At 41.0% G+C, this 12,106-nt stretch overlaps 1 protein-coding gene across 2 annotated transcripts in view; it reads left to right on the forward strand.

Annotated features, from left to right (window-relative positions):
• The window catches only part of SLIT3 (slit guidance ligand 3), a 518,194-nt gene that overhangs the window by 434,983 nt on the left and 71,105 nt on the right, over nucleotides 1–12,106 (forward strand). For both annotated transcript variants that reach the window (XM_009570808.2, XM_054079464.1), the window contains one exon: nucleotides 2,129–2,253. In XM_009570808.2, the coding sequence (XP_009569103.2) occupies nucleotides 2,129–2,253 (125 nt within the window). The remainder of the gene's footprint in view (nucleotides 1–2,128; nucleotides 2,254–12,106) is intronic.

Raw genomic sequence — 12,106 nt, forward strand, 5'->3', positions numbered from 1 at the left:
TTTGATCTATGCCATATGAATAAATAGAAAACGTACCAGTGTGTGTTATGAAATAAATAAATAGTAGAACAAATTCTGGCTTAGTGACCTCTAAATCTAGAAAAGCAGCGCTGCTGCCTGTCTCATGAGCTTTCCACAGAGCTACCTTCTTATATCCTTTGTATACCTTCAAGACAGAAGTAGTTCAGCTATCCCATTCCAACCCCCATCAGTGCCACAAATTTAGATTATTTCCTCTTGCTGTCCTAACTCCAAGTTAAAAACAAGTATGGTATTTAATTAGACATTAACACAAAGAAGAGGACAACAACAGTCTTCTGTGTCATTTGTTTTGGATTTGCTACTTCTTGTGTACTTTTTCCTGGTTGCATGTTGCACTCTGCCGTCAGCTGTGCCCTATTAGCAGACTGTGGCATGTTACACTCTGCAATCAGTGGCCCTGGAAACACCACTGTTAGTGTCGGATTAGGATATAGCCTTTACATTACAGGTGCTTTTCAGCTGAGGCTTATTGGTACCCTTTTCTGTTATGTTCTTACCCCCTGTTGGTGCTGTACAACAGTTCATAGTGAAGGTTACAGGACTGTCCAAAGAAAACCCTGAACTGGAAGGGAATATTTCATCCCTGGTGTAGTAGCCTTGTAAAGCTCCATCTTTTCTCTAACATAGAATCATAGAATGGTTTGGGTTGGAAGGGACCTTAAAGCCCATCTAGTTCCACCCCCTGCCATGGACAGGGACACCTCCCACTGGATCAGAGGCTCCAAGGCCCATCCAACCTGGCCTGGAACACCTCCAGGGATGGGACAGCCACATCTTCCCTGGGCAACCTGGGCCAGAGTCTCCCGGCCCTCATCATGAAGAATTTCTTCTTAATCTCTGGTCTAAATCTTCCCCGCTCCAATTTGAAGTCATTCCCCCTTGTCCTATCACTCTGTGCCCTTATAAACACTCCCTCCCCAATGTTCCTGCAGCCCCCTTCAGGTACTGGAAGGTGGTCCTAGGTCTCCTCAAAGCCTTCTTTTCTCCAGACTGAACAACCCCAACTCTCTCAGCCTGTCAACATCCAGTATAAGCTTTTTCACTTTAATGGTATTTCACAGTTTGCTCCTCCTTGTCTGCAATAACAGAAGCTCTGTGCCTAATTCTAGTTAACACAGGAACAATTTGAAGTTATTTTAAAATATATTCCCTTAAAATGAAATAAAATTATTTTAGGGTCTTTACTGCCTACTATAATTTAGGCCGTTTTAAAATGTTAGGTTTTATTGTTTTCATGTAAAAGCCATAAACTCATTAATATTAGAAAGGTAGCCACTTCAAAATCACCATTTCTTTAACTGTAAATCTAACAGTCTAAACCAGCTTCCTGTAAAATCTCAACAATAAAATATTGATTGCCTTGATACTTCAGATATATGTAGTATTGTATTGTTCTGTGTTAATTTTTCTGCTCGCCCACAAACATCACTGCCTCTGTTTTTCTGTTGAAAATGTGGTTTGTTATATGGTTTAAATAGAGCTGTTTACATTTACCTGCACACATTACATCTTTGCATACTTGTCTGTTGCATTTTGCTGAGATAGCTGAATGGACAGGACAGGAAGAAAATAAGTTTTGAACTCTCTTAAAATTAAGGATGGTGGAACACTTTGCGCCTAAATAGAATCATAAGCCTCTAACTAAATCTTTATTACGCATGTTTTTCATTTCTGCTGTTGCATCTGCACTTTCATTCTTGTTACCAGCCATAGAAATGCCATGTTATAGTTCCCAAGGGGTTACTGTTGCAGAGTTTCCAGCACTGAGAGAAGGAAAAATTGCTGAAAACCATATATGTATAAGCTCATTCTCTGGAGATTCCTAACATGTATTTTCAGAGCTGATGTTTGCACGTCCAGGAAAATGTAAGCATCATTGAGACTTGCCTAGCGCTTGATTTAAGTACTTAAAATCTCTCTAATCCCTGGGAATCCCATACTGCTGTGTAAAGTTGCACCCACGGCATGTGCATTTCTGCAAACACAGGGTGAATATTCCATTAGGAAAAAATGTACATGTGAGTACAGGAAGTATTAATTTTGTAATCCAGTTCTCTATTAATACACTGTGTTTTTGCCTTTCCAGAGCCGGTGGATATCAGTGTGGTATCCAAGTGTAATCCCTGCCTCTCCAATCCATGCAAGAACAATGGGACATGCAACAATGATCCAGTGGAGTTTTATCAATGCACTTGCCCTTTTGGTTTCAAGGTATGACTACAAATGAACTACATGAAAAGCGATGAGGTGTTCCCCATCCCTTCTTTTTATACATTCTTGTATGATGGGAAATGAATTTTACAGGCAAGTGAACTCAAAAGATCCCTCACTCGAGCAGATTGTGTGTGACCTTTCAATTGCACCCTGCTACAATTTTTTCCTGTGCCATAGGAAAAGCATTTCTTTCTGTCTGTGCTATGATTGTACACATCATCCCGAGCAACTTCCTCTAGCTGACCCTACTTTGAGCAGAGTGGTAGGACTAGATGATCTTCAGAGTTTGCTTCCAACCTTGGGTGTTCTCTGATTCTGTGATGTAGACATCCGTATGAAATGGCTAATTGATTTTTTCTTCCTTTTTATTTCTTTTCTTTTGCCAGCAGCAGCATAACCATTCCATAGGCTGCCAGCCCGAAGAGGAGGCAGTTCAGATGAGAATTAAGGGACAGTTTAAACCATGGTGACAGAATTTGGTTCTTAGCTACCTTACATCCATCTCACCCAGACTGACTAGCAGAAGGGGAGAACTGATTAGGCACAACCACTAGCTCAGCTGTCTCTGACTTGTGAGCATTTATGTCCGTGAAGTGATCTGCAGATGTGAAATCCTGTAGGTGCCAAGCATGGGAGCGTGCAGGGTCAGTTGCTTGATAACACATTTGAAAATCAGAAAATCATGCCATTAAGAAATGCAGTTTCTTTGGTAGCAATGTGTAACTGCCATTGTTAACCCCACGTCATGAGAGCTTGAGGCCACCAAGACTTTGTTTCAGAGTTGATATAAATGGAAACCTGGTTCAGTAGTCAGTAGCTGAAGGATTAAGTATAAGTAATAAACGAGGCATATGATCTCTTCACAGCCTGTGGGAATGTTGGATGTTATGGCCAAAGAAGTAGGTTGCATCCTGTAGACTGTGGTTTTATTTGCCTCATTGGATGTTTCTTACAGAGTCTTGGTCAGTTGAAGCAGATGTGTATAAAACACAAAGTAATAACAACTATATGGAAGAAAGAAAAAAGGGCAAACCTAGACATATATGTGGGAAGTAAGCACAAGTATCCGTGTCTTACATTTTAGGTAGGATTTAGGATTTGTTTAGTTCTGATGATATCACCATTTCCCTTCTCTTTTTGCCTGAGATACATCCCAGATGGCAACAGAGTAATTGTGGTAGATTCCTAAAACGCTGGAAAAGGGAAGATGGAAAGCTCATTTCTTTTATTATACCCCAGTGCCCCCACGCACAGTACTCAAGAATAATAATTCTAAATAATTGAAAAAGCCATTGGAAATTTCCTTTCATTAAAAATCCTTCTACCCATTGGCATATCAACCAGCAACCTTTGTAGGATCTTAAAAGACCGTATTGTCAAAAATTCGTTCAACTGAAACTAAGTACTTGGTAACAATTGATCTGTCCTTGCAGTGAGGGACACTGTGGATGTTTATCTCTTCAGGTTAATAGAACAGTCATTTTAATTTGACGTTATAACATAAACTAGGTTGAATTTTTCAGATGGGACTATGCGACTGTTAGGATAACTTGAAAAGTAAAAGCTTTCAAAACTAGCAGGAAAATACATAAATCTTGGTGTATGTCTTACTCAATAAGGCATGTTTTGTAGAACAGATATCCAGGTAGTTCAGAGTAGAAATGTATTTGTTACGAGTGTATCTTTTTTTGGCCCTTAGCTTTTTCTTTTTCATTTTTTATACTATTTCTGTATTAGCAAATGCACTCCTATAGATGCATTTATACTGCTAGAAGACATGTTTACAAAGGGAGGATTTATTAACAAGAATAATCAAGACTAATCCTCTCGTTATGTTAGCAATCACCTTCTAGTGTACATTAGACCTCAGTATGTGTAGTTTTACTTCGAAAGGTTTTGGTAAACTCTTGAAGTGACTTAGTTTAAACATCTCATAGAGCACCCAGCTTTTCTCCTCTGTCTCACACACTTTCTCAGGTGGCATTTAGTGTGTGAACGTAAAACCTAAAACCACTTGTGTGCTTGTAGGCACCCAGCACGGCAAAGGGCAAACAGACCCATGGCACTTAAAGCAGAGTTTAAAAATACTGACTGGATAACAGCACAGAGAGAATTGGTGGAAATTTAATAAGCGAAAAAGAACTGTGTGTCTTTACCACAGGTTTTTGAATAAAAATGAAATTTGACAGGTCCTAATGCAAACCATATGAAAGGAGCACTCTATCTACCACGCGGTTCTCCACCAGAGATTCATGCTAATTCAATAACAATACCTTGCTTCCTTCTCACCATCCAGCACCAAACAGCTCTATCCATCTGGAAGCTATTTCCCAGACCTTGATAAATTGCCCTAAATCTGCCCTCTCAGCATTTGTTTTTCCTTGTTTGATGTAGATTTTTGAAAAAATCCTGTGTGGAAGAGGGCATCAATGAAGTGAAAAACCCAACCTTTTTTCAAATGTAAGCTCGTTCAAATGAGCTGAGGCTTTATAAAGTTCCCTGGAAACGAACAGGCAGGTACCAGCCTGCTTTCTGGCGTTCTATGCTCATGCTAGCCTTCAGAAATAAAAGAGCAGGACACCTAGCAGAAAGCTAACTAAGTTGCCACTTGCTAAACTGGTGCCTGATGGAATTGGGTACTTCTGCCAATTAACTGTAGTGGCAAAACCTGAAGTTTCATCTTTCAATGTCACATTGCTGATGGCTCCATCTCTTATTTTTCATTATCACAAAAATGGTTTTGCTATTGAATGCGTACTTTATGAGGCTTTTAGTGACGTGTCGAGCTGCCCGTGATGGGTTTGAGTAAAGTTAAAAGTGAGTTGACTCATGGGCCACGTGAGCTTTGAGACCAGTGAGCCAGGCGCTTGTGTTTGGTGGCAGAAGTATAGATTGCTCGCTTAGGAATGGGGAAGGCTGTGTGCTGATACCTGTCTTAGCTGCTGCCTTTCCTTAAAATGGTTGTTGAATGTCTTTGCTATAGATAAGCCATGGTTAAAACAGTGTTTTTTCAGTTGTTGTTTGGGGACAAAACCGCAAAGACAGTGGGAGATGGTGCAAGAGTTCCACCAGCGGCGACTGGCAGGCAGGCTGCACAAGCTCGAGCCCCAGGGTGCCGTGAGGGCTGGCAGGAAACGTCTCTTAATGTTATGAAACTTGTGTTTTCATATTAAACACAGACCTAGGTGTAATTGTCCAGCATTTTTTTTTCCCTCTTTTCCCTAGCATTCTTTGAAAGATTATTTAAATAATATGTGTGGTTTAGATGGTGAAGTATGATTACAAGTAGAGAAATGAAGCTTTCTTCTGCTTTAAATGCTGCTGGCCACCCGCAGTGCAAGTGTGTGTGAGTGCAGCTGGGGGCTGGTAAGTAGATAATGGTACCACACTAATTCATTTATCCTGCAGAGTGTGTAGCTTTTATGTATTCCCTTTGATATTGTAAAATCAAGTCTATGGGTGTTAGAATTCCAGAGAATAATCAAACTTGCAATCAATAAGCCATTGAGAAAGGATTTACTTGAATAGCTATAGTGAAAACTAAGGTGAGTGGAACCAACACTCAGTGTGTACTTGGCCGTTGCTGTATTCTGAAAATGCCCTTTTGGAATTTTTTGGCTGATTTTTGTGTCTGTAATATTATTTTTTTTCGTAAAACTGAGGTAACAACAAATGAAGGGGAATAATTGTGTTTCGCCTGAAAAGACTTACTTGTAGGAGTGAGGAAAAATAGTTTAAAATACATCTGTGTTTTATTTGAAAAGAAAGAACTTTACCAACCTGGACTGTGAAATGAAGTACCTGCCTAGACATTGCCACAGCTGCATCGATTGCTCAGATAAAGGGGAGCCTCAGGCACTGGGATGCAGGGTGTTTGTCAACTCTGGGTTCTGCTGATACCAAAAGCTGTCTGAAACAGGCAGTGAAGATAGGTAAAATTAGTATAGCACATGTCCCACACTTCAGGCAACAGATGCTGATGCGTGTCTGTGGTAGAGTTGCTCTGTAAATCTTATCCTGCTCTGTTCACCTCCCTGTTGAGTTCAGCCAGTGTCCTGACTTTTCGAGCAGCACTGCAGTATCGTGAGGGTCTGAGCAATTTCACCAGTCATCCAGAATGACAGATGCAATTGGAAAAATCCTGGGTAAAGCTCTTGGGCTTTGGAGAGACGATATTCTTTGCAGCCAGACTCTTGTGGTGGGAGGCATTGCAGTGAAGCCAGAATGATATTTAGTGAGGAAGCTGGCTCCAGAGTTCTGCTAGGAATTTGGCTCTTCCTCATCACCACCCTCTGTGCCAGGTTTTCATCCTTGAAAACAGGGTTAGAAATTGAGGCTCTTAGGAACAAAGTGTCTCAGGGATATGTGGGATTTGTGTCCATCACGTGTTGTATACAGCCATAACTACTGTGCCAGCTCTTGAGCAGATAGATGTAGCTGAGCAGAAGCTCTGACTGCTCAGCACAGGGCTAATAAACAGGTTATATCAGTACAGACCTCGTAATATTGGCATCGACTTAGCAGTTGTATCATTCGGTCACGGGGAGGCACACGGCCTTGCGTTTGCTTGAAGCACGGGAAAATGAAGTTCACTGTGTTCGCACTTCGCTGCGTAGATGTAGTTCTGTAGCGTTACCTGAATAATCTTTCAGAGCCATAGAATAACGGCTGGTTTAAGAGTATTCAAACCCAGATCTGATCTTAAAATGCAGCCATGGTAGTGCTTGCTCATGTACAGATATTCTGGCCAGCTCTTACAGCTCAAGACAGACACTGTGCGAGTTTATTCCAATGGGGCAGTTTCTCACTTAGTTGTGCTGATTTGGGTGGGGTTATATGGATGTAACCCAGTGCAGAGTTTGGCTGCTGATGCATGCCAGCTGTGTGAGAGTCTGTGCCTTGTTTGTAGGCTAATACTGTTTGGAATTGGAATGCTGTGTTTTTGTTTCTTTGAATGCATTAATATATGCATATAACTCCCCATATACATCAGTCAGTGCACAAATAAATCCCTGAGCTGGAATTGCAAAAGGAGGAGAAATTGGAAGAAGCTCTGCAACCAGCCTGCCCTCATCCACGCGAGACAGGAGAGCAAACGTCTCTGCCTTTACGTGTTACTCTCTCTTGGCCTCTTTCCTCTCCCAGTGTCAGGATTGGGGGGGAACAGACAGTGGAATGTAAGCTCAGTGCCAAGTTTTCCTATGAAGGAATCAGTGCAGCTGATTCTGCCGTGAACTTTGATTCTGATAAATTCTCCTGGAGCGTGTGTTTACGTGATCTGGAGTGGTTTATTTTTTATTTGTTTGTTTTAACCGTACTTAAAACACTTACTAATGTATGTTGAAGAAGCATTTTCCACACTTAGTATAATAAAGCAGAAAGCCTTTAGGGATGAGAAGTAATGGGTGGCCACGTAAAATGAGCAGACCTACATTTATGTATAGATTTTTAGTAGGTGGTTATAATTTCATATAAAGCTCCTAAAGCATAAAGAAACCTGCAGAAATCACAGTATTTTCCTGTGCATGCTTATTCCGTAAAACTTACTATGCATCAGTGAGATTTGTGTTTCCTTCTTTTTGCCCTTTCTGTTACAGTAGGTCTAAGGAAAATGGAGATTTATATCTGGAAGAGCATAAAAATGAAAGGCTTAAGGGGGGATTATGGCCACAGTTGCTGGCTGAAGGTGGTGAGGCATGCATACACCTACCACAAGCCTTGTAAAACACGTAGTAATGCATTGTGGCATGCCCTAATGAGGGCTCTTAACAGTAAAGCCAACTATGAAGAAGTATTTCCATTTTTGTTAGGCCAGCAAGGAAGCAGATGTAGAGCAGCTTCAGGTATTTGCTGTTGTTTCTTCGGCGCTGCATCAGGAGAGGTCGCTAAGCAGTTAAAGAGAGTAGTAAGCCGTACCCACAGGTGGGCACTGTCGTATTCATTCTTTTGTGGACGTGGATTATTCTTGCCCTGCTTTGTTTTTTCTGCTGTTTTTCTGGTGTAGTTCTAAAGGCCTTAAGAAACTGGGCTTCCAATCTTTCTTTTTCCCAGCAGAAAGGAGAAGTTTTTATTGGCATTTAGTCTGTTTTTCAAGCTCTTGTTCTTATGTTTGCCTGGTCCCATTACACTAAATAAGAGGGTTTTTTCTCTGTAGTTTGTCTGTCTTTCAGGTGATTGCTGGTTGCTATAACGCTGCTTAATAAGTTCTCTCTCACTAGCTCTTACTTTTCTGCATCCCACCATTTCTGCATAATTAAATCAGTTGAAGTAGTTTGTCACAGCTGAAAATCCTTACTGTTAGATTTTCTTGTGATTGTTTGTTATCCTTGAGGCTTTCTCGACATTGACTCTACTTGACATTATGGCTTTTGGGTTCTTTGTTGTCCAAGAACGCGAACGGAGGTTGTCCTAGGAGGTTAATTGCCTTATTTTCCCCTCTTCTTTGGGGATGATGCAGTCGGTGAAGTTCCTTTAAGCAGGTTAAGCTGAAAAGAAAACTTTCCTTATTGTAGAAGACTAAACTCTCTCCTGTTAATAGAAATGATATAATGCCAGACTAGCTTGAAAACTAGTAGGTCACTGTGTAGGGGTAAGGGCACACATGCTGCAGGTGATGTTGCACTAAAGCTCTCTGGTTTGCTGCTGACAGTGTCAGGCTCCAGCGCTGAGCTAGGGCAGGGCAGGTGCCTGTCTCTGTGGCCCCCAGGGTTGCTCTCCTCATCCTCTTCAGCATCTCTGAAATAAATGCCGTGCTCTTGCTCATTATTGTAGTGGATGTGTTTGATTTCTTGAGTAGTCTGACAAATTCACTTGTGTGTTTGCTTATGGGTTACCTGTCACAGTTCAACCCACTGTCAAATCACCGTCTCGGTTTATGCCAGAAAGGATCACTGGTGTCTCCGAACTGGCAAGCCTCGTAGGGGAAGCCTTACACAGCCTTACTAGTGAAACAGATTATACTGTTTATTATTATTTTTGCTGATACAACATCTATTTCAGCACAAGACCTTTTATCTGTGCAGAACTGTTCCACACCAAAAGCCTGAATCCATAACAGGCAAGGGCACAGCAGAGAACGTTTCTTCAGGTGGACTGTGACTCTTCCAGCACCTCTAGCTCTGTTTAGTTCGGAAGTCTAGTGAGTGCTCTGGAGAGGTTTTTTAATCGCATAAGTCCTGCCTCACGTTAGGTTTCAGTGGGTTCCTGCCTGTGACGGGTCCTCCTTCTCCCATGCAGGCTGCGTTCATAGCTTATAAATTAAGCTGAAGTATTTTCAACTTACATCTCAAGGCTTAAAAAACTTTGGCATAGGTTAATTGCCTTGAGCTGCAAGTTTAAAGTACAACAACTATATTTTCTTATATTTCTTATTAATAGGAATTGTTTTCTGTACAAATAGCCGCTCTTTATAACTTTCTCTACAGTGTCCATGGTAAGAAAGAGCCAGTGGTTTTTGATAGCCTGAGAGGGAAAGCTTTTTGTTCACTGCAACATGTATATCAAAATAAATAGGCCCTTAAGCGTTTAAAGGGTTTGGAAAACATTTGTTATCATTCATGGATATTGGTTAAATTAGAAACTGCATGTAACATACTCAGTTTTGGGAGGATGGATTTTATGTGCAAAGACAGCCCTGGGCAAAATCAACTATTTTAAGTGTCCCTACTTTTCTTCTACAAGACATTCACACAGTGACGTGCATCAGGCAGTTGACCGAGTAACCTTGGAGGCTCTAGAGCACCTGTCCCATCAGTGTGGAACCTCTGGATTCAGCTCAGAGATGTGCTGTGTGAATCAAATCCATGACGGGTGAATGACACATCTTCTGTCATTGATTAAAAGCTCAAAAGGCCATTGAAACTCAAAGTGCTTATGTAAGAAGAGGTTTAGAAGGACGATCAGAATTTACATGGTAATGACTATAATTGCAAAATAAACCTCAGTTGTCCACTGAGAATTAAATTTCGTACTCGTAGGAGAAGAACCAGAGATTTAAAAAATATCACATGATGAATCCTTGCACTTTGACTTTGACAGGCATATTCTTGATTACTAGCTATGGAGGTAATGGAAGGTGTATTATGCCCTGGAGGATCATAAATCTTTCTGATTTAAATAAAATGAGGCTTAAGAGAGCAGAGTTCGCCTAATTTGCTATAAGCTAACAATTGTGATTTATTAACAAGGACAAGGAAGTCACTAAGAAGTGCTGCTGTCATGCCCAGTTATTGATTAATCAGGTGCCAGATGGAGCTAGACTGGCACAGAAAATGACTCTACACAGAAGATGGCGGGGATACATAACTATTACCTGTGTTTTTACTTCAAACACTTAACACTGAAAGTTTTCAGAGGGTGTTAAATCAGCCAAATGGTGGGGCAGCAGCAACAAATCCAGTATCGGTGTATCTTTGTTTGATAATCTAGCTTCTATGCCATTTAGAAAATAATACTTATCATGATGCTTGTGAGCAGTGGGCAACCTTCTTTTGGTGCATCATTGTGTCAGTGTAAGTACGGCTGTATGAGCAATGACAATCAACAAAAAAAGAAATCATAAGTGTCTCGGTAAATTCAAATTTAAGACATTTTTCAAAACTAGAAATTACTTTTTCTTGTTAAATTAGTTCCTTAGGACTTACATTTTTATTACCCCATTGGGACAGATGACTGAAGAGAAGTAGTTAATTCATCCCCACTGTGTGTATCCTAACCTAGAGGCATCCAAGGCGTGGGGTGTCTGTAGTAAGGTCTGCCTTCAGAAGGAGGACTCACAGCCTTTTTGTGAGCAATGGATGATCAAAATCTTTCAACTTCCACCTGGCAATCTAAAAGCAGCGCGATCCAAAATTACTGTGATATTATCTATGCCTTGCCAAATAATTTGTATATATGCCTAAGCAGATGGATCTCACGTATACTCTGCCAGCTCTTGTAGTTGTGTGACCTTGCCAATGAGTGTTACCTACATCTTTTCCAGACTGAGGTTTAGCCAGTGAGTCCATGGCCAGAAAGAGCATAAACAAGGGAGCAGTATCACCTGGATCTACTGAAGAACTGCATACTACCTTGTATCTATATCAATGTCTACATATATCTTAATATCAGTGCAATCAATGAGGCAATCAGTTTCAAAGAGTTCCATCGGTAGAATACCAGTGGTGTAATGGTGTAATTGCCAGTGCTATATATTTTCACACTTTCTGCAAAAGAATTTAGATTCATTTTAATTAATCTAAATTATTCTTTTTTATTCTAATTTAATTAATTTTTAGATTAATTTAGCAACCTTCCAGTACTTGAAGGGGCTCCAAGAAAGCTGGAAAGGGACTATTCATAAAGGCTTATGGGGATAGGATGAGGTGGGATGGGTATAAACTGGGGAGGGGCAGATTTAGGCTTGAAATAAGGAAGGATTTGTTCACCACGAGAGTGGTGAGGCACTGGCCCAGGTTGCCCAGGGAAGCTGTGGCTGCCCCATCCCTGGAGGTGTTCCAGGCCAGGTTGAATGGGCCTTGGGCAGCCTGAGCCAGTGGGAGGTGTCCCTGCCCATGGCAGGGGGGTTGGAACTGGATGATCTTTAAGGTCCCTTCCAACCCAAACTATTCTATGATTCTATGATTCTAACTTTCTATTTTAAAGCTAGTTTTGTTCTTCACTCAGATTGCAGCATCTCTAATTACTTGGACCAAGTATTGCATTCACAAAGTTGTGTGTTTGTGTTTGCAGTGATTGCTGAGGTGTCCATCAAGTCCGTCACCCTACAATTCGTATTAGATGGCACACTAAATTTCATAACTTACTTTAGGATTTGCAGTACACATAATGCTTTTCCTTTGCGTGATCTCAC

This window comes from Cuculus canorus, chromosome 14 (genome assembly GCF_017976375.1).
Source record: "Cuculus canorus isolate bCucCan1 chromosome 14, bCucCan1.pri, whole genome shotgun sequence".
NCBI lineage: Eukaryota > Metazoa > Chordata > Aves > Cuculiformes > Cuculidae > Cuculus > Cuculus canorus.